General features: G+C 66.5%; 1 protein-coding gene and 1 long non-coding RNA gene across 3 annotated transcripts; both read right to left on the reverse strand.

Moving 5' to 3' along the window:
* Nucleotides 1-710: 710 nt before the first annotated feature.
* On the reverse strand, nucleotides 711-17,159 carry TFEB (transcription factor EB). Of its 2 annotated transcripts, XM_064498344.1 has the most exons (9): nucleotides 16,877-17,159; nucleotides 6,699-6,943; nucleotides 6,342-6,596; nucleotides 6,164-6,244; nucleotides 5,274-5,394; nucleotides 5,035-5,091; nucleotides 4,608-4,683; nucleotides 4,267-4,414; nucleotides 711-3,637 (listed from the first exon to the last, which is right to left on the reverse strand). In XM_064498344.1, exons 2-9 carry the CDS (start codon nucleotides 6,891-6,893, stop codon nucleotides 3,197-3,199), a joined length of 1,374 nt encoding a protein of 457 aa, XP_064354414.1. In that variant the 5' UTR covers nucleotides 6,894-6,943; nucleotides 16,877-17,159; the 3' UTR covers nucleotides 711-3,196. The 2 variants fall into 2 exon arrangements, 1 of the variants encoding a protein (XP_064354414.1); XR_010385346.1 differs by lacking the exons at nucleotides 711-3,637; nucleotides 4,267-4,414; nucleotides 4,608-4,683; ... (3 more) ...; nucleotides 6,342-6,596; nucleotides 16,877-17,159 and adding an exon at nucleotides 7,290-16,031 and having other exon boundaries at nucleotides 6,887-6,943.
* Nucleotides 17,160-20,216: 3,057 nt separating this feature from the next.
* LOC112990306 (uncharacterized) lies at nucleotides 20,217-21,036 on the reverse strand. The gene is made up of 3 exons (XR_010385274.1): nucleotides 20,713-21,036; nucleotides 20,435-20,557; nucleotides 20,217-20,355 (listed from the first exon to the last, which is right to left on the reverse strand). It is a non-coding gene; the product is annotated as an uncharacterized LOC112990306 (long non-coding RNA).
* Nucleotides 21,037-21,538: the final 502 nt, after the last annotated feature.

The raw sequence follows: 21,538 nt of genomic DNA on the forward strand, positions 1-21,538 counted from the left end.
GTCCGCTGCAGCCCCGGGGCCCGGCCCCTCCTCCCCAGGGGACGGGGGGCTCCCGTGGAGTGTCCACCACTGCCCGGGCCCGTGGGAGGGGGCACCGGGGGGAGCTTTCGGGCTGGTTAACACGCTGCAGCTCGGTTAACGCCAGTGCACCCGCCCGGCGCAACCCCCATCGCCCGAGCTGGGAGGAAGCAGCCCGAAAAGCAGCTCAAACCACCTCGCGTTGACGTGCGCCAAGTTCCTCCTCCTCGGAGCAGAAAGCAGCCGCTAACAGCAACGCTCTCCGAGCGCGCCGGCATTGCCGCGGGGCAGAGCGGCTGTCCGGCCGCTCGCTGTCCCCGTGGGGACCCCAAAACCCTGATTTTTCCCCCCTGGCTCGGAGGCCGGGGCGAGCGGGGGCTCGGCGGTGGCGGTGGCGGCGGCGCGGGGAGAGCCATGCCGACAGCACCACCTTCCGCCACGGCGCGTCTCAGCATTCGGCCCGGGCAGAGCAGCGCATCCGCCAAACCGGGGCTGCAGCAGCAGCTGCTGCAACGATGCAGCACGTTTCTGCCCTGGCTCCGACCCGCGGCAGCCCCCAAACGCAGCCCTCACCCCGCAAAACGGGGGCACCGCCGGCCGGGGCACCTCCGCGGGAGAAGCCGCTCGGGGAACGCCGGGGCCCTCCCTCCTCCCCGAAGAGGAAAAACAAGCCGCAGTGCGACGCTCCGGGATGTTGTAAATAAATATATTTTAATGATTCTTCTTCCATTCCAGTTCATTCTTTTATACATTTATTTATAAAACAGTAGTAAAATTTTTTAATCAGAGCACAGTGCATTAAAAAAAAAACAAACAAAAAAACCCAAAAGATTTTAAAAAATAATAATAACCCACAGCTGTTTACTTGCGGCCTGGGGAGATGCCACGTCTCGGGCTGAGGCTCGCCGGTGGTACCCGGCGGTGGGGGCCCATCCTCACGCCCCGGCTGAGACAAGCCCAAGCGACCGGTGGTTTTGCACGTCCACCTCGACGCAGCCCACCTCCCGCAGCCACCCAGACCCACGCCGGCTCCCGCTGCCTTCGCCCCCTTCCCTGCCACCCTTGCCCGGAGCATCCCGGCTGGACGGTGCCCACACGTGGGATCTCGCAATGCCTCCTCTTCCCGCTCCCTTCCCACTTGCTGTGCTTCCACGCAGACCCCGTCTCCTTGCAGCGCGGCCGCTCTCCGGCGTGCAGCCGTGGGAGGGCAATGGCACTGGGCTACCGCAAAGGGTGCTCCTCTCCCCCAGCCTCCCCCGTGCTCCCCTCAGGCTTCGCAACAAAACAGTGTAGTATTCTGTGTGAGCAGTGCTGTCCCCCTCTGCCCCGGTCCCTTCGTGGCTGTGCCGCCACCAGCAGCGCCGAGAAAGCAGAAGGCGGCTCAGACGCGAAACCGGCGGCCTGGCTGCGGGCAAGGCGGTGGCAGGGGAACAGGAACCGGCCCTGCAAGACACGGGCAAGGAGCAGCCGCTCCCGCCTGGCAGAGGGCACAAACCCTCCCGACGCCCCGGCCCGAGCGGTACCGCCGCGCCCAGACACGGGGCAGGCTACCGGTTTGCACTACGCATCCCAAAGAAACCACCTAACCACTCCTCTGCGTCCCCCCGGAGAGCCACGGTGCAGGACAGAGCCAGGAGGCAGGAGACGGACCTCCATCGCCCCGAGGCTGGGGAGGACACAGCTCCCACCGCGGGCAGAGGGACGGTGGAGCTCCGGCTCGGAGGGACGAGGAGGCAAATCCTCAGCGCAGCGGGGCTGCAACCGCGCAGCAACCGAGCTGACGCCTCCTGACCGCACACCGATGCCCGAGAGCCCGGTGACACGGAGGTCTCCTCCGCAGGTGGGCACAGCCATGCTCAGACATTGCCACCGACAGCAGTGCTGTACGCTTAAAAAATGCTCAAATCTGCCCCAAAACCTCCTGTCACCTCCCCACCTCCCCCTCTACCTGGCTGCGTCCCACCAGGATGGCAGCCTGTGGCACAGGGACGTTTCACTAGGACATCCGAAGGTCCCCTGGCCTCGCGTGGCTGGTTTCCAGAGGCCGGCGAGGTCCGGGGACGGACGTGGCGTGCAGCCAAAGCCCCCGGAGAGGGGGAGAACCCCAAAGGCGGAGGACCCCCCACACGGTGTGGTTCGCAGCGGGGGGCTGCGCACGCTGCTGCTGCTGCTGAGGTTCACGTTCGGACAAACCCCGGGACACGGGAGCAATGCGCAGGAGTTCACCTGGCTTATCCGGTCGGGAAAACGCCAGCCCGAACGCCTCCTGCGAAGCACAGTGGCGAGGGCAGCCGCCGAGGCCAGGAACTGCCCGTGATGCTGAACGCGGTGTCCTCGGACAGAGAGGCAAACCGAGGCTTTCACCTGGGCCCTGCTCCAAAGCCGGGGTTCATTCAAACGGACCGAGCAGCAGTCGGACACCCTATACCTGACGTTTCGGAAGTTCTCAACACACCTGAATTTGCAGGCTCAGTCCCAACTCACTTGGAAAACACCTCCCACGCTCCATGAACTGACTTGCTCTGAGCACCTCTTCTCCCTCCTACCCCATCACCCAGAGAAGCACCCAGCCCCGGTGCTCCGACGACGAGCAGCACCCCTCCTTCCTCCACCGGCACGAAAGCGAAGCAAAGCCCCACCAGGGACGTGGCAACGCGACACAGCCGCCGACGGCGTCTGCAAGGCCTGGAGGGCCCAGCTTGGGAAGACTCGGAGGGAGCGCGGGTTCACAGAGTGAGGCTGCACGCGGGGAGCGAGCCAGAGGAAAACCTCTGAGCATCCGCCCGGTCCTCTCCCACCAGCTCCCGGGGCTCTAAGGCTCCTTCTGGCTCCAGCGCTGAGCCTTGCCCCGGGTCAGGCGCACGGTCCGGGAGGGTTTCGCTGAAAGGCAAAGCAGCCGAGATCATGCTCCCAGGCCGTGAAATCTGCAGTCAGTCCAATGCCGCGGCAAGCCGAGAAGGTCTGCTCGAGTTCCTGGCGAAAAGCTTGCAAAGGCGCTGCGGTACCCGGCGAGCCTCGAGCCGAGACCCCTGTTGCATAGAGAAAGATGAACTCCGACGTGGATTCAAGTGCTCAGCAGGACGGCCGCCTCGTCCGGGCAGGGGAGGAAGAGCGCCCTGTGACTGCTAGCCCATCCCGAAGGCCCAGTCCTTGCCCCCGGCGCCAGAGCAGCTCATCGTCACAGCATGTCTGTGTCCTCCATGCTGAAGCTGCTCCGGCGACTGCTGGCCTTGGAGGCCTCTGGGGACATGGCGGAGAACAAGGGGTCGGAAGCCAGGGGTAACATGGTGTCCTGCATCAGCATCAAGTCCAGCTCCTTCTTGGATAGAGAAGGGAAGGAGAGGTTGTGGCCGGGGTCCAGGCTGTCCGGGAAGCCCCTGGAGCCGTCGTCGAAGCTCAGGCTGTGGGTAAAGTCCAGCTGGTGGTAGGGGGACTGGGGCGGCGGCGGCAGCGCGGGCTGCGGCTGCGCCTCGGGGTCCGGGGGCAGCAGCGGCGGCTCCATCGTCCCCTCGTCCCCGCCGGCTTCTTGCTTCACCACCTGCTGAGCCAGCTCGGCCACGTTGACGCCCGAGGGCGAGGAGGTGGGCAGCCCGTGGACGCGCGCCTGCATCTCCAGCTCCTGCCGAGAGAGCAGGGGAGGCCTTTAGTGGGGACACCGTGCCACCAGCCCTGGGGACAAGGGCACGCGGACATGCAGGGAGGCAGCAGGGATGGAGAAAAACCAAAACCCCACAGAAATGCTAGGGAAGAGGGAAGAGAGGGACCGAGAGGTCACAGGGAAGTGGCCCATGGAAGAGGCAAAGAATGGAAAACGGTGATGTGAAGCCAACGTGGAGCCAGACGTGGAGCCAACTCCAGACCAGGGCAGCCCAGTTTGAAGACGCTGCCTAAAGCGCGTTGGACACCAGCGAGATTGCAGCAGCGGGAGGCAAAACCACAGCGAGCCTCGCGCCCTGCCAGCACCTCCTCGGTGCTGCTCGTGTGAGCCGGGCAGGGATGCTGCCCGACCGGCAGCCAGCAGCAGCCAGCTCCCACCAGCTCGGCCCTACCGACGCCGACGGAGAGCGCTCCGGCCGCAGAGTGTGCCGGGTCCCGCTGCACTTCCAGCGAGGCCGCGGTTCATCTCCAGGCTGTTTAAAGCAGCCGTCAGAGGGAAGCGAGCCTGCCCGCGCTCTCCGGCGGGGCAGGAGCGAGGTGCTCGCGGGGCCCGAGGAGCACGGAGGGAGGGCAGAGCCTGGGGAAACTCACCTGGATGCGGAGCAGGAGCTGCTTATTCGTCATTTCCAGACGCCGGGAGTGGTTCTCCAGGTCTCGTGACCGCTGCAAGTCCTTCTGCATCCTCTTGATGTAGTCCACAGAGGCCTTCAGGATTGTCCCTTTGTTCCAGCGCACGTCCCTGAGGCGCAGGGTGGAAGAAGACATCACCGTCTGCATCTCCCGACCAGCAACGTGTCCCCTCGCCCCTGCTCCACCAAAAAGCCCCTCTGCAAACATCCCCTCGCACCGGGCTGAGCACGGGGCTGAGCAGGCCCGAGAGCCTCGCAGATGCTCCAGCCCCGCGGAAACCGGAGATCCCCCGCGGTACGTACAGGTCGTTGGCCTTGGGGATCAGCATCCCCAACTCTTTGATGCGGTCGTTGATGTTAAACCTCCGCCGTCTCTCAACTACAGGGCGAGAAGAAAGGGAAGGCAATGAGGGGACGGGAGACGGCAGGGACGCCTCGCCGCCCCGCCGGCCCCACTGCTGCTCCCTTTCTGCCCGGCCGTGGGGCCAAGGGACGCCATCGTGCCCCACTGCCAGCCCCACCAGGCTCGGGGGACTTCAAGACAAGGAACCGCTAGGGCCAAGTTTGGCACATATAAAAAGCTGTATAAATATAGGAGATAGGGCTGCTCACGTCTGAGGGCACAGGACACCCTGCAGACAGCGGTGAGGCGCATGCACCGAGCTCCCCGGGTCTCAGCTGCTTGCAGAGAGGGGGAGGCGGGACGGAGGGTGCAGGGGCCGGGACTTACTCAGGTTGTGATTGTCTTTCTTCTGGCGCTCCTTGGCCAGCGCTCGGCTCTCGGCATCTGCAACGGAGACCCACGACGTCAGCGGGCCGCGTCTCAGCCCCCGAGCGCAGCCCCAAGAGCATCCCGGGCTCAGCGCTGCGCGGAAGCGCCCCGGCATCCCCAGAGCCGCCCTCCTGCCACGGGCGCGGGGCAGCCAGGCCACCGTGGCCCCCCGCCGCGCGCCGGGGCCGGGCACCTACCTGTCAGCTCTCTCTTCTGCGTGAGGTCGGCGGGGCAGGAGCTGCTGGTGACGCCCACGAGGGAGGCGGTCACCTGCGGGTCCCCGCTGTACACGTTCATGTGGCTGCTGGACATGGGCAGCTGCAAAGCAAAGGGCCAGGCGGGTGAGCTCCATCGGGCTCAGCCCCAGCTCCTTGGCCGTGGGATGCGAGCGCGGAGGCCAAACAGGTATAATTGTCTTGCTGGGCCTTAAAATAGCTATAATCAGAGTAGCAAAGAAAACAGGACTTCAAAGGGCTCGGTCGATCCCCTCCCACAGCAGCATCTAAAATAGGGCGGATGAATCACATCCGAGGAGGACCGGGCAGGATGAACCCCGCTGCGAGGCACCGGCTGCCGCAGCCAGCCCTGACCCGCACGGACCCGGCCCAGCCCGGCGCTTCGGGAGATGCTGCTGCTCCCAGCGACCTGCTCTCACCGGGAAAGCCGTTCCCAACGGCAAAACCTCCCACGCTGCAGCCGGGGCTCTATCCCTCCCCGTGCCCCTCTCCTGTCTCTCCGGCTCTGCACGAGGGCGCCAAACTATCATTAAAACGCAAAAGCCGAAGAACTGGCTCTTGCAGTTTGCAGGCGGAAAGGGGAATTTCTCCGCCTCCCCAGCCCCCGTCCGCAGGGCCGCCCGGCTGTTTTCCGTCCGTCCCCGGCGCAGGCTCCAGCCAGCTCCGGCTGGCGTTTGCCACCGGCTTCCCGGGCGGCCAGGAGCGCGCGGGGCGAAGCAAGGCGGAGGGCGGCCGAGCCGGTTTGCGCGCACGCCGAAACGGGTGATTTCCCGCAGGTGCTGGCAGCAGCCCAGGCGAGAGCTCGCGCCGGCACCCAGCGGGAGCGCGGCCGGCCGGGGAGCCCGACTCACCGTGTTGGGCATGTGCACTTCGGGATTCATATAGCCCAGAACGTCATCCAGGCGCATGATGTCATCGATGACCTCACCTAACTGAAAGGGAGAGGTGTGTTGTCGGGCGTGCAGCCAGGACACCCGGGAGCAACGGCGGCGTTGGTGCCGAAGATGCCGACCTCTGCCACCTGCTTACCTCCTGCTCCGGGTTGGAGCCGATGTTGAGCATGGCCATGGGGCTGTTGGGCGCGCTGTTGCCCGCCGAGGAGGACAGGACGTGGCCGGGCCGGACGCCGGGCGAGGCGGCGGGGGGCGGCTTTGGCGAGTGGCTGATGGGGCTGATGTGAGCGGCGAACTTGTTCCCGTAGGTTTCCGAGAGATAAGCCTGGACCTTCTTGTCTCGCGACTTCTGCAGGTGGTAGGTGGTGGGGTTCTCCAGGTAGGACTGCACCTGCATTTCCATCCCGGCAAGCAGACCAGCCGTCAGGGACCCCGGCACCGCCAAGGCGTCTCCCGCACCCTCCTCGGCCCCACGGCACCCCCAGCACTCTACCTTGAGGACCTCTCCCGGCACGGGCGGCGGGGCCTGGTAGTGGACGGGGGTGTTGATGGCGGGGGTGGAGGCCACCGGCATGCGCTGCTGCTGCATGTAGTTCATCATCATCTGCTGCTGCACGCGCTCGCGCTCGGCCTCCTGCTGCGCCTGCTGCTTCATGAGCTCCATCCGCAGCCCGATGCGGGACGCCATGGTGCCCCGGGGGGGCGAGAGGCGGCCGCCCGCCAGGCACGGAGGCGATTCTGCGAGACAGGGGAGGGCCGTCAGCGGCCGCGGCGCGGGGAGGCAGCACACGCGCCGGCCGGGCCCCGCTCTCTGCCCCGCACCAGCCGCAGGGCTGCTCCCGCGTCGGGCTTTACTGCGTCGGGGCGACGACCCCGCTGCGACGCCCTGGAGGGAGCCGGGCGCTGAGCACCGATGCCAGGGCTCTGCCCGGGGCAGCACAGCCCGCACGCGCGTGGCTAAGGACCGTCACCCCCACCGGAGCCGGAGGGCTGCCTCCCCGGGAAGCGAGGGGCAGAGGCAGGGCACGCCGGGAGCCCCGGGCGGACATCCCGGGGGGACGAGGGAGGCCTGGGATGCCCGGACCTTGCACCGGCGAGCCCGGGACTCACGCGCTGCCGAGCTCCGCCGGCACTTGCTCCGTGCTTCCGATTTCCGAATGCAGGAGCAAAGCAAGAGAGAGGGAAAAGCAGGACACTGGGAGCACCCGAAAGAGAAACAGAAAGCGAGGGAAGACCAGGAAGAAGAGGAAGGTCCATGCAAGGAGACAGCGCTTAACCCTTCGGCCGCCACTGCTGGGCACGGAGGCGGAAGCGGAGCGAGGGAGCCCGTGCGCGGGGCGAAACGCCGGCACGCAGCGAACAACGCGGCCCCTGTGCGCGGCCCGCACGCGAGCGCGGAGGTGGGGGAGAGGCCGCGCGAGGCCACGCCGCTGGCACAGACGGGGCCCTTGTTCCCCGCGCCAAGGGGACGGCGGCGGCCGAGGGCGAGCGGGGACGCGGGGAGCCACCCGCGCTGGAGCAGGGACCCCGGCGGGAGCTGCCTCCCCTGGGATCTTGGGAGCGTGAAGCCCCGGGCAATAATGCACCCCCCGGGCCCGGTGTAGGAGGAACCCACCGGGGCCCTGGAGCCAGTTTTGCCGGTGAGGAGAGAGGGAAAGTAGCTTCCCCCGGGGACACGGCAAAGCCGGTGAGGAGCTGGGGCAGGAATGCAGGAGCCTTTGCCCAGCATCAGGGATGGAAACCGGGAGCCCCAGTTTGCAAATGCTGCGATGCTCCTGCACTGCTTTGGACCGTGCATCCCCAAGCATCCCCAAGCATCCCCGAGCATCCCCGTGCATCCCCGAGCATCCCGCGCTGCGCTTCCAGGGACCCTCCAGCGGCTGGTAAAAGCGGGACCATTTGCAGGCAGGGCAAAGAGCGGGCAGCACCCGCCCTCCTCGCCAGCCGGCCCGCCGCCGCCGCGGGCAGAAGACACCGAGCAAACATGGCAAGGGGGACACGCGCAAGCCAAACACCCCGGGTTTACTCAGCAGTAACGTAACCCGACGAACCTGGAGGGCTTCGCTACTCAAACACAACGCGCGATTGCAGGCGAAGGGGAGCTGGGGGCTAGAGCACGCCGGGGTTGCAGCGAGGCATCTGATACACGGGGCCACAAAATACCCTAAGGGGGGAATTAAATCAAGCCGACTCGGACAGAAATACGATTACATGGATCAAGAGCCAGCGATTGAGCGGCGAGAGGATGGTAATTAATTAGACACAGTGGCCCATCCAAAGGGGACCATGATCGAACAGCGGTTCGTTCAGATGGCCCTGGCCAAGGGCCCTGGGGAGGGAGCCGCGGGTGCGGGCGGGAAGGTGCCGGAGCCGCTGGAGACGAGGCCTCGAGGAAGAGAAGCCCCAGGCGGAGGCAGCGGGGATGCAGAGACGCCGGGGCGCAGCCGGGGACCCGTCCAAGGAGGCTGAAGGGGGATAAATCACAACTCATGACTCGGGGGATGCCGTAACCCCAAACTCCCCGCGCGGGGCAAGAGGGAAAGCGCCCAAGAGCAGCCGGGAGATGGAAGGAGCCATCCCCACGCTGCCTCCGGCTCGGGAACGCCGCGCAGGCAGGCAGGGAGCCCGCACGGCTCCCGGGGGAGCCCAGCTCCTGGGATGCTCCAGCAAAAGGGGGAAGGGGACGGCCGGGAGGGGATCTCACGCCACGTGCGGGGACCTTCAGGATGATCCCCCCATTTCCGAGCCGGGAGCCACCCGCGGCCCTAAACCACGGGCCTGACGAGGAGCAGGCGGCCGGGGAGGGCTCCGGCAGCGGGCGGCACCCGAATCGGCGCCCCGGCCTGGGGCTTCCCGGGAGAGCAACGCGGCGGCCGGGAAGCGTGGGAGCAGGAAACCAAAGAGGGCCCCCCCGCTGGCAGCACCCACGGGGCATCCCCACCGTGGGCACGGCTGCCCCCCGCCCCGCGTCCCACGCCAGGGGCTTCCCCCCTCTTCGGCGGGTTTGAGCGCTGCCGCGTCCCCCCAGGAAATTCCTGAGCAAATCACCTGCGCCGGGAGCTGCCGAGGGTGAGGACGGGGCTGGGGAGAGGCCGGGCCCCCCAGCGAGCAAGCAGGAAAGGGGGAAATTAGGTCAGGTTTAAAATAACCCGGCCGGTTCTGCTTGGCTTCCCCCCCCCCCCCGGTAACGCCGAGCAGCTTCTGCTTTCGCTCTGACTCAGCCCCGGCGGAGGGGAGGACGGCGGGAAGCGCCGGCGGGGACCCCGGCTGGGCGTCCCCCCGAGGAAGGACACGTCCCACCGCAGGGACACGTCCCCCCGAGGAGGGACACGTCCCCGTGAGCTGCCTCGCGGGCCGGGGGCAGAAGCGATGTCCGCAGCACCATGGCTCGGGCAGAGCCCTGCAATCCTTTGGCTCGGACACCACCTTTCCTGCCGGGAGAGCGCGGAGCGGGGCGCTGGGAGGACGGGGAGCAGCTCTGCCGTGCCTAACTCCGAGGACTGGGTGCTCGAAGGCACCCCAGGGTGGCACCGGGCTCCCCGAAGCCCGGCCGAAGGGACGGGCAGGAGGTGCCGCAGCAGGTACCTCCGACGCCTGCCAGCCCCAGCCCACGGGAAAAGCTCGATTCCCAGTGCAATCTGCAAAAGATTCGGGTGCAACCCTCAGCCAGACCTTTTTTTTTCCTTCCCTTTTTTCCCTTTTTTTTATACTTATTTCCCTTGACAACCACACAGACAGAGCAAGACCGCAAGGCAGAAGAGGAGCCGGCAGCACCCCGGGCCGGTCGCAAACCGCCGCAAAGCCGCCCGGCACGCCGAGGCACCGCCGAATTCGGCTCCTTGCAAGACGCCTCCCCAGCCGCCCGGCATCGCGGCTCATCTGGGCCCTTTCTTGCTTTCCCTCCGGGGGGGTTATGTCACGCCGAGCCCAACCAGACCCCCCCGCACCCCGGCCGGGGCCCGTAAATCCGCGGCGGGGCGGCCGGGGCAGCTGCTTGGCAACCGCCGGTATTTTCTAAGCGCCACCCGGGCGCTGCTCAGCAACCCGGCGCCTTCGCGCTGCCGCGGCTGGGCTTGCTCACACGCTAATTATCGCTCCGGCGAGCCGGCGCGGCCCGGGACAGCCAAAAGGGAAGGGAAAAAAACAGACAAGCTGTGCCCCCGGAGTTATTTATACCGCGGGAACGGCAGGCGAGCGCCGGCCCCGCTCACAGCGCCGGGCCCGCGGCACCCGCCGCCTCCGGGCCCAGGTGTGCTCTGCAAGCGGAGCTAAGGAAGCTAAAAAAGCGGGGTTAAAAATAACACCTGCCATGAGCCCGTCGCCAGATATAGCCCGCGCAGAGCGGGCCCGGCGGGATCGCGTTACTCTCTGGGGAAGCTCCGGGAGGAGCACGGCGCCGGGAGCCGGGGATCGCTCTCCTCCCCTGCGCGCCGGCGCTGAGAACCCCCAAACTCATCCCACCAAAGAGCCGCCCGCCTCCGGGAGGCTGGAGGGGCCCAAGGCGGCACCGCGGGCCGGGAGCTCCCGGCGAGGCCGCATCCTTCAAAGAGGAGCCCGGGGGGGTCTGCGCGGAGCCCCCGGTGCCCGGCAGGGCTGGGGAGGGGGCTGCGCCCGGCGCCCGCCCCCGCGCCGTGCCGCTTCATTGATAAACACGAGGGCTAAGAAAAGGAAACGGCGAAGGAAGAAGTGAAAATACCCCCACTTCTTGGTACGAGCAGCAAACACCCGCCAAGCCTTCCTTCCTCGTTTTTTCTGGGTTTTTTCCTTTTTTCAGACGCCACGCTGGGGGGGCAAGACGCAGCAAGCGGGGGGCGGCGCGACCCCCCCCTCCCCCGAGCGCCTGGCCGAGGACGCCCAAACCAGGCTGGGGCTCCCCGAGACCCCCCCGGCCGCAGCACCCCCGAAACGGTGCGAAGGGCAGCAGCAAACCGCGGCGCCAGCCGCCCAGGGCGCGGGGGGAGGAAGTTGCAAAAAGCCTCCAGACCCGCTCGCTCCTCTCGCGGCCGCGGAGGAATTACTAATCGAGCTGAGAAACATGAGAAATAGTGACAAAAATAAGGCACCACCCGCCAGCGGCTTCCCCAGGGTGCTGGACCCCCGTGAACGGCGCCCGGGTCGGCCCCATCGCATCCCCGTGGGAACGGCGTCCCCCGCATCCCGGCCGGGCCAGCAGCACCCGGACTCGCGGGAGACCCCTGCAAACGCGCCGGGGCTCCCGGCACGCCGGGGACGTCTCCACGCCGGCTGGCACCCGCCGGGATGGCGGGGCCCACAAGGACGCCTGTGTGCGCTGCCCGGGGCAGCTGGCGCCGGCGACACACACCCGGCCTTGTGCGCGGCCGCGGCCTCGCGCCATCTCCCCTCCGCGCCCGGGCCGCGAGCGCCCGCGGGAGCCAGGCGCCCCGGCCAGCTGCCGCCTTTCTGTAGCTCTTTCATGCAGCAGCAGGTTGGGGTGCACGAGGTCGGGGTGCACAGGGTCTGGGTGCACGGCGCCGGGGTGCATATCGCCCGGGTGCACGGGGTCTAGATAGCGGCACGGGACACCGAGGGCCTGTTTCGTTCCCGGCAGAGCTCGGGGGAAAGGCAAGGGGCACCCGGCTCTCCCAGACTCGCCCCTGCGCCAGCGAAACTGGTGTTAACGCAGCTCCCGGCCCGACAGGCACCGCTTCCAGGTCGCGTTTGCACCCTCCATTTCGCCGGGATGGTGTGAACGGCATCGCGAGCCCGCGGCCCTGCCGAAGCAGCAGGCAGGGCCCGGGGGGCTCCCCTGGCACTGCGGGGTGCCCGAGCCGCATCCTCAGGCTCAAGGCGAGGAGGAGACACGGCGGGTCCTCGCCCGGCTGCCAGCGAGCGGGAGAGCCCCTGGCCAAAGCGGCGCTGCCCGAAAAGCAAGGGAGAAGCAAAGCTCGGGCTCCGGCGCCCACCTGCCTCCGGCGGCTGGGATCCGCCGGGATTCGATCCCTTCGCTGGGGTGGGAATGATCCCCATCCCCGTCCCCGCAGCCCGATGCAGGCATGCACCCGGCTCAGCAGGGCGGTTTACACCGTGCCGGCACGCCCGCGGTGCCCGGGCTCCAGCGATGCCAGCCCCGGGCAGGAGGAAGGCCGCTCCTCCTCCTCCTCGCCCCCCGCCCCAGCAGCCCCCCGCCCCGCCACACGGACCTCCCTCCTCGGAGACCTTCGGCCCGCCGCCGGCTCGCTCGGGGCAGGGGTCCGGCGCCGCGGCCGGAGGCTCTTGGCGACCCGGCGCGGGAGTCGGTTGACGAAGCCAATGGGCGGCGGAGTCCCGGGGACTGTTTTTAGCCCCGGCATCTCAGCAACGTGGACCGCGGCGCTGTTAACAGGCGCTTGGGTCAGAGGCCAAATGTTTTCCCTTCCAAGCGTTAAATGCCGCTCTTGGAAGCGGCCCAGGTATTTAGCGCCGTAAAAACATTAACGCTTTGGGCGGGAGGCACATCTCGCCCCACGGCGGGACCCCGAAACCGCGGTGCCAGGGAGGGATGCCGCAGAGGGAAAATCCTCCATCCCGGCACGCCGGGAGAGCCAAAAGCCTCCAAAGAGCCGGGGCCGAGCGCCTCCGTCTCCCCTGGCCCCGCATCACCCTTGGGGCAGAATAACCAGAATCGATGAAAAAAGCCGCCCCGGTTCTGGCGGCATCGCCGGGAGCGGGGGCGCGCGGGAATTCACAGCCCAGGACCAAAAGCTCCCGTCCCCTGCCCGCCCCCCTCGCGCCCCCGCGGAGAGGCAATTAAAAATAAAAGTGTTAACAGGCAGGAGGCCGCTGCCGGGCGCGGAGAAGCCAACGGCGGAGCGGGGGCCCGGGCGGGCGGCTGCCGAAGCCCGGCCTGGCCCCGGGCCGAGCCATTAATCAGCACCGTATCGGCGCAGCCGCGCAGCGGGGAGAAGAGCGCCGTGACCTTGGGAGAGGCCTCGGCCCCGGGGACAGCCACGACGCGCCTCGGTCACCTCGGCAAAGAGCGCCCGCAGCCGAAGAGCCGGGGCGGCCCAGTGAACCCGCTCTGGCAGCTGCCCCCGGGCTCCAGCCAACTCGGCTGCTTCAGCATTTTATTATTTTTTTAATAATTGCATAAGTAAGGGAAAGCGGGAGCGCAGCGCTGTCCTCGACCCCAGCACGGCGTGCATGCGGGGCAGGCGCGAGGCGCTGGGATTTAGCAGGACCAGGGTCCCGGGAGATGCTCAGCGCCGGTGCCCACCGCCTCCCCGCACAGCCCCCCGGCACCGGCGGGCTCCCGCGCCGCCCTCCTCCCGCCGCGCCGCCTGTTTTTGCAGCGGCCCCGTGCTGCTGCAAGGAGGTAATATTTATAAATACGCAGCATCCAGCCCGGAGCCCGCGGCCAGGAGCCGTCTCAGGAGCTGGATCTCATGTAACGGTGGCGGGGCCGGCGGCCGCCCCGCGCGGGAGCCGCAGCTGTCGCCCGGACCCAATAATAAACACGCCGGGGACACGGGGCGGCCCGCGACTCGCCTTGCCCCGGGGGCCCCGGCCCCTGCTCAGCATCCCGGCCGAGCCCCGTGCCGGCTGTGGGCCGAGCTCCCGCTGCAATCCCTGTCTTCTCCCACCCGGAGCGAAGGGATGGTGCATGGCGTGGCTGCGAGCCGGGGCAGCAGCGACAGGCTGGAGCCGTGCGAGAGTATCGGATGCAGCCGTGGAGCAGCGAGGCAGCTCCTGGCCCTGCTCCCGCTGCTCCGCATCGCACCCGGCCGGGAAGCATCCGGCACCGGGTGCCGCGCAGGCAGATGCGCCCCGCTGTGCAGGCGCCCAGGTCGGGTTCCCCTTCGGCTCGGCGAAATCTGGCACCAGAGCTGGGCTGCAGCAGCTGCACGAGCTGCACCCGAGAGTGAGCCCTTTGCACACGGATTTGCACCCAGAAAGCTCTCCCGAGCACCACGGCGAGGGGGTACAGAGGAGGAGGCCGACTTAGGGAGGGGCAATGGGGAACAGGGCAGGCTTAGCGCAGCAAACGCTCCTTTACGCACGCCGCTGCCCTCGGCTCCGTGACACCGCGGGTAAATCCCTTCCACCCGCAGCGTGCGCGCGGCCGGGCGAGAGCAAGGCAGCCTGCAGGCAGGGATGCTGCCCGCGCGCTTCGGGCCTGTCCGGCAGGAAAGCTGCACCCGCTGCACCAAAGCAGAGATTCTGAGCGCACGGCTTCTCCGGCATCGATCCGAGGCCGGAGGAAGAGCCTAGAGACCGAATCCCTGCACTGAAGCAGCCCGAGCTCCCGACCCCGACCAGGAGATGGGACCTGCTGCCGCTGCGGGAGCCCCGCAGCCAAACGCGCGCCCTAGCAGCGCATCTCACGCCGCCGTCCTCCTCGCTGCAGCATCCGAGCACCTTTCAGGCACGCAGCCGGCTGCGGTGCTCCCTCCGGCACACGCGGCATGGCCCTCGCGTGCTCTTCCTCCTCCCGCAGGGAAATCGTGTGGTTTTTCTCTCTTTTTTACAAATTCGGTCCGAGCCTGGGGCACGGCCTCCCGCATCCCAAAGCGGCCCCAGGAGCCAAGACGCGCCTGCAAATCCACGAGGAAACCCAGCCTCCCGCCCCGAAACGCGGCGGCCAGGCGCTGCATCCGCCGCGGAGCCGGCAGCGACCCGGCGCCGCGTTACACACGCGTCCACCTCCCAGCGGCCGCTGCTCTTTTACGGTGCTATAAAATCCCAGGCGCAGCGGCCCGCGCGGCTGTAAAGCGCCCTGTAAATCTCCTAAAGCAAACAGGGGATGGTGGAGGCTGTTGAGCCACGGCTGCCGCGAGGCGATGGTGACGGAGGCTGGCGGAGCACCGCGAGGGCCCCTCCGACCTCGGGATGTTGCAGGGAGCCCCCGGCCCCCCCAAGCGGCTGCTTCCCCCAGACCGGCGGTTTTGCAGCTCGGAAACCTCGGCACGGCAAAGCGGGGCCGGGCTGCAAACGCACGTGCAATAACCTCGCTGCCGAGCACCGTGGAAAAAGCAATTAATAACCGGCCGAAATCGCAGCCTCGCTCCAAAACACCCGGATGCCGGAGTCACCCTGCTGCATCCAGCCACACCCCGGCGCCGCTTCCTACTGATAAGGGCGAGCGCCGGCGCGGGGCGAAGGCGGCATCCCTCCGAAAACACCGCTGCCCCGCGCCGCGGACCCCGCCGCAGCCGGCGCGCTGCTTCCGACCCTCTCTCCGGAGGCGCCCGGCAAACCTCCGACTGCTGGAGCTGGGATAACCCAGCGGCCCCCGAGGCAGCGCGGTCCTGTTCCGAGCGGGATGCGCAGGCCCCGCGGCTGCAGTGGGGAAAAATCCCGTCGGCGAGCGGCTCCGAGCACGCAGACCTGCTTCAGCTCCTGCGCTCGTGGGAGCAGCCGTGCATGAAGGCAAACAAACAAGGCAGGGGAAATAAAAGGGGGGGAAGAAAAGAAAAAATCCCCTACACCCCACACCTTCCACCACCATCTGCTCGACTTGCTACCGTTACATAAAAGCAGAAAAAACAGAGAGAGGAAAAAAAAACTCCCGCGAACTCCCCCATGCCCCCGGGGCAGGGAGCAAGGCAGAAGTGCTGCAATTCCTGGAAACTGGCCCTGCTCGTTCGGGGACTCGTACGCGCTTATTTATTTATCTTAGAAGAGCACAACAATAACCACCATATTTTCCTTTTTTTTTCTTCTTCTTTTTTTTTTTTCAAAGGAAATTTCCCCATCATCTGACTCACTGAGGCTTTAGAGGACATGGGCATGAGGGCTGTCGTAATCCTTCCTGCTTTGCAATTAATTCATGAATATAATTACGCAGCGGCTGTAGGCTGGACGCGGCTCCCCCCCCCCCCCCGAGCCCCCTCCCAGAAGTCAGCCGTACCCTTCACGAAGCGGCGCAGCGCCTTTTTTTGGTGATCCCCTAGAAGTTGTTTGCGGGGGGGTGCGCAGACCCCCCCCCCCGATCGCCACCCCCTCCAGGGCCTTAACCCCTTCCCCGCCGCACCGGACCTGCGGAAAGAGGCCGGGTCGGGCCACGACCCGTCTCCACCGTCCGGCTCCGGAGGCCGGGGCTGTCCCGCACCGGCGGCGCGGAAACCTCGTCGGGGCAGAGCCGGCGGCTTCCCCCAGCCGCAGCAGCGCAAGGGCCGGAGCATCCGTGCCTCAGTTTCCCCACGTGTGTGTGGGGGGGAGATGGCGGGGGGGGGGGGTTACACCGGCAAAGGCTTTGCAAAGCCCCCCCCGGGCAGCGGCCTGCTCTTTCCGGCTGGCAGAGCCGCCGAGACCTTGGCACCGCCTCGGACGAGCGGCCCGAAAAGCCCCCGCGCCCCAGGGCCGGCCCCGTCGGGGCCCCCGCTGCTCCGGCTGCCCTGCACGAGCCCCCGCAAGGGCCCCCGCCGCCCTCGGCCCCGCATCCCCCCCCCCCCCCCGGCAGGGCTTTTTTTGTGAGGAGCATGTTATTATTTAAAGCAAAGAAATTTTAAAAATAAATAAAATAAAGCCCCGCGGGGCTAACTCCGCTCCGAGCTCAAGGCGCGGCTCCGGCGGGGACCCCCCCCCGGGGGGAGACCCCGGCACCCCCCTCCAGGCCCGGCTCCGATGCGGGGGGGGGGGTCTCCCGCATGGTGGGGGCCCCCGGGGCTGGGACACCCCCCCCCCCCAGCGCCCTGGGGTGCCCCCGCAGCCCCCCGCGCCGCCCGCACTCACCCCGCGGCTGCCGTGGGAAAAGGCGGAGCGCGACGAAGTAGCGCGGCGGGAGGGTGCCCGAGCCCCCCCGGTTCGGCCCGGCCCGGTTCGGCCCGGTTCGGCCCCGCGGGCGGCCCCGGGCAGCGAGCGAGCGCCGCGCTGCGCTGCGCTGCGCGCCCCGGCCCGGCCCGGCGCGGCCCCGCTGCGCCCCGCGCCGAGGGGGGGCAGCACCGCCCGGTGGCCCGGCCCGGCCCGGCCCGGCCCGGCGCCGCAGCACGCCGGGAGCTGTAGTGCGGGGCGGCGCCGCGCTGCCGGGACTTGTAGTCCGCGCCCCGCTCCGCCGACGCCCTGCTCGCGGGCGCTGCAGCGCGGCGGCTGCGGGCGATTTGCACCCAAACGCGGCGTTTCTCCCCCAAGAGGTTGGGTCCCGCACCGGGCTGCTGCGGCCCCCCAAGCCGGGGTCGTGTGGCCCCTAGCCCCGGGGGGCTGCAGCCCCCCACACCGAGGTCAGGCAGCCCCTAGCCCCGGGGGGCTGCAGCCGCAGTCCCGGGATGCTGCAGCCCCTAGCACCGGGGTCATGCAGCCCCCAGCCCCGGGGTGCTGCAGGCCCAGCCCCAGAGTGGTGCAGCCCCCCACGCCGGGGTCATGCAGCCCCTAGCACCAGGGTGATGCAGCCCCCAGCCCCGGGATGCTGCAGCCCCCAGCCCCGGGGTCAAGCAGCCCCTCGCACCGCTGCTGGAGGCTCGCTGCGGCTGCGGCTGCGGCTGGCTAGCAGCACCCTGGAGAAGTGAAGGGTGGCCGGGAGAAACAGCAGCATGTCCCTCACAGCGCTGCCCGCCTCGGGGCTCCCTGCCCGCATGCAGCCCTCACATGGCCCCCCCGGGCCCCGTGTCCCCAGCAGGACGGGGAGCTGCCGGGGAGCTTTGCAGGGTGCGGAGCAGGCTCAGGTCTGGCTGGATGCAGGAGGAACTCCCGGGGGAGCAGGGCCGCAGTCCAGGGCCACAGTTTTGGGAAAGGCAGGAAGCCCGTCCCCCATTCCCGAGCCCGCGGGGCGCGACGTGAACCCTGACCCAGCCCTGGGGCTGCAGGAGGAGGCAGGACGGGGTCCCCCCCTCCCTCCCGCACGTGCCGGGAGCAGCAGCGGGGAGTTCCCCCTCCGCGGGGCCCGACGTGGCAGATTTGGCTGGAAACAGCAGATTTAACGGGCTGGTCACATGCCCCAGCGGGGTGACTGTCATCTGACAGGGAGCCGGGAGTCAGGCAGCGGCGGGGCCCTCGGCACATCCCCGTGCGTGCAGGGTCAGGCCTCGCCGGGCAGCGCCGGGCACCCGGCGAGGGCTGCTCGGGTACCCGCTGCCGGGCTCCGGGCTCCGGGCTCCGGCCCGGCCGCCGCTAGATGGAGGCACGGCGGTGCGTGCAGCGCGGTGCGTGCGGCCCCGGACCGATCCGCCAGCTCCGGCCACTGATCCGCCGGCCAAGTCCCGCTGGGGGGGATCCAAGCACGTCCGGGCTCCGGAGAATTTCACGTCCGGGTCCAAGGCACGCCGCCCTCTCCTGATCCCGTGTCCTTCAGGGCTGCAGTGAGCAAGGGAAAGATTTCCCCCTGGAGAGTACGAACGGGGCGTTTTCCTCCGTCTGGTGAACACAGACACATTCCTCAGTTCCTACTATCTTTCCTCGCTACTTCTGAATCCCTAATTTTGCAGATATGTGTGAACAATTCCCCCAAACCTAATGAATTTTGAAGCGTTCACAAGCAGCGCGTTACCCGTATACATCCTGTTCCAACCAGGTTTCCGAGGCCTCCAGCAAACACACGGGCTCAGCCCCAGGTTCCCCTGGCACGGCTAAACAACCAGCTCCGCCCGGCTGCTCCGAGCCGCCGCGGTTTTCCAGCCAGCCTGCCAGGCCCAGCAGAGATCTGCTTCCACAGCGAAAAGGCAACCCCAAATTTGTCATTGCCGCGGATTCAAAGGCTCTGCGCACATCTGCCATCGCTTACCACCGCCATCTGCCTCCCCTGCCTCCGCGAGAGCCGGCCCCGGGCGTCCGCAGCAACCGGCGAGCGCGTGGGGCGGAGGAGCAGGCACGTCCTGAGGTCTGGCTGCGCCGGAGCTGTTTATTCCAGTTCGGGTTCATCTCCAATTCAGTGAAGATTTATGGAGGCTGCAGTTTGCCCAGGATTTTCAGCTGGCCCCTGGGTGCTCATGCGTGTGCATGCACGCGCACAGCCTCGATAGGCAACCTCTGGAGCTGAAGAGCGCCGGGCTAAAGCTCTGCATTCGTTCAATGCCCCAGTTTTAATGCAAATGGTCTTAACAAACATTAATCCAGGCCAAGTTCACAGAGACTCAAGAGCCGACTCCGGCGCCGTTTGCTTCCCGGGACAAGCAGCGAGGAGGGCCCGGAGACCCCGCTCGCATCTGCTGACTCTGCATCAGGCTTGGACGTGGTGTCTGCAGCGCAAGTCAAGATTTAAGAGGTGTCTCAGTGCTTTTAAAAGTATATACAGGGACTCTCCTGGGCCCCCAGTGAAGGCAGCATTTAGCAGAGCCTGGGTTGTCCCTGTGCCGTGGCGTGAGCAGGTCGCTGCTTGCTAACGCTGGAGACGGATTTCACTGGGCTCCAGCCCAGAAAGCGCCCGGGAGCCGCCACAAGCGTGAAGTGGAACTTAGCTGTCGTGTGGCTAAGAGCAGCCGTGCCAGCTCCTCCCTCAGCCGCTCCCAGGCAGGACAGGAGGCAGCTGGAGTCACAGCGCTTTATTCACCACGGAAGATTTGGAGACTCCTGAGTACTGCACACGGGCCGAGGGAGGGTAAGGCTGTCTCAGCAATACCATGGGGTATTGCCTGCACCTTGAGAAATCAGCGGGAGCTTCGCAGGTGCTTTGGCTGGGTGCAGGATTAGACCCTCCTCGCAGTCACGTACAAGGTGCACGAACGCACCGTGACCTGGCGTGCCGGGAAATGCGACGCTCGCAGGGAGCTGGGGAAGCCTCTGCGCCTGCAAATTCTGACCTTCTCCTAGGCAAAACTGCCCTATGATGGCAAACACTGGTCAGGAAGAGCAGAAACTATACCTACATCTACATTTAACACGCAGACAGATGGAGGCAGTGGTAACTGGGCTCCGCTGACGGCAAAGTAGAGGGTGGGCATGTTCTGGATGTTGTTGCAGTCGACGACAAACTGCAGAAGAAGATAAGAGGGGGAAAGGGGTTAGGTCAAACCATTGCCCCCATCGGAAACCTCTATCCGAACCCACACAGCTCGGCGTTACCGTCTTGCTGCATCCTCGTCCTGCAGCATCAGCCCCTGCAAATGCCTCGCGTGCACGGTGCGTCCTTCCCACCTACCCCGTAGTTACTCTCCTGGGCGCCCAGATCCTGCAGGAATGCCGACATGTTCTGTGCCGGGACGGTGAGCAGGAAGGTGCCGGTGTCCACGATGCCGTGACAGCCCTGGCTGCACCAGCCCATGGCAGACTGCCCTAAGGAGAACCTAGGGATGGACAGAAAAGGCGTCAGGAAAGACTCACCCGTGCTCAGGGCCACCTCCGGGCAGCCGATGCCGCACTTACTCCTCAACGCCGATCTTCCAGCAAACTTCCTGGGCCACCGGTGCCCATAAAACCTCCCCTGGGTACAGCTGGGTGTCAGCGCCTCCGAGGATGACCTCCCCGTCGTAATCACAGCTTGGGTTACTGGAAGGACACTAAGGTAAATCAGAAACCAGGCAGGCTACTAAGCAGAAAGCGGTTTAACATACACGTGCGCGGGAAGAACGTGTAGACAGAGAGCGAATGAATAAAAGGATGGATACAGGCTCGTGTCTATGTGAGAGGGTCAGAGATCTTACCGGCAGTAATAGAATGGGTTCAGAAAGCTGGTTCTGCTGCAGCATGTTCTACATCAGGGTGTTGTAACCACTGATCGCAACACCTGGGTAAGCCATGCCCAAAATCCCGTCAAAGTCCAGGTACTAATAGGGTCTGCTGGGCTCATCCTGGCTCAGACCAAATTCCTGGTTTGTGACAATGATGTTCTGGATCTAGAGGGGAAGGAAACAAGCTGGGAGATGTTGGCATTGTTGGACCCACCTTGGTAACAGTGTCCCAGAGGGGTGTTGCTGGGGACAGGCAGGGGAGGCCGGGAAGTTAACACTGCACTGATGATCCTGAGCTTTTCCTGACGAAGCACGTGGTCAACTCCACCTGGAAGACTCAGGCACTAATATCTAAAATAAGGTAATGTCAGTAGTGCCCCCTCCCCAATTTCTTAACCTAATTGCAGACAAACTTGCAGCAACAATCAGTTCTTGCCCTAGTTGCAGCAACCTGTTTCCTGTGACAACGCATCAGAAGTCACTTACTGTCACGGTGTCGTAACCCAGCACCACAGACAAGTCACCAAGCCCATAGGACAGGGCGTAGGTGGTGCCAATGTTGGAGAAGGTCAACGACTGGCTGGGGTCGAACCTAGCGTGAGCAGCTGCCCGGAGAGAAAGTCACAGCACCCAGGTCAGGTCGGTGGCACGCGGTGCAGCATCCCTTTCCGCACGTGGGCGGAAATTGCCAGCGAGGAGCTTCCCGGGAAAGGGAGTTGACCCAAAACAGCCCAGGCGGTCGTCTGTGCGGGCAAGAAGCTGCGGCCCCCGGGGGGGATGCTCACTGCAGGCCGGCGTC

This window comes from Dromaius novaehollandiae, chromosome 27 (genome assembly GCF_036370855.1).
Source record: "Dromaius novaehollandiae isolate bDroNov1 chromosome 27, bDroNov1.hap1, whole genome shotgun sequence".
Classification (NCBI taxonomy): domain Eukaryota; kingdom Metazoa; phylum Chordata; class Aves; order Casuariiformes; family Dromaiidae; genus Dromaius; species Dromaius novaehollandiae.

Coding starts and splice junctions, on each gene's coding strand:
- TFEB (XM_064498344.1), bottom strand. CDS start 6,893: ATGGCGTCCCGCATCGGGCTGCGGATGGAGCTCATGAAGCAGCAGGCG. Junction 6,245..6,341: donor GCTCCAACCCGGAGCAGGAG/GTAAGCAGGTGG, acceptor TCTCCCTTTCAG/TTAGGTGAGGTCATCGATGA. Junction 4,415..4,607: donor ATCCCCAAGGCCAACGACCT/GTACGTACCGCG, acceptor CCTGCGCCTCAG/GGACGTGCGCTGGAACAAAG.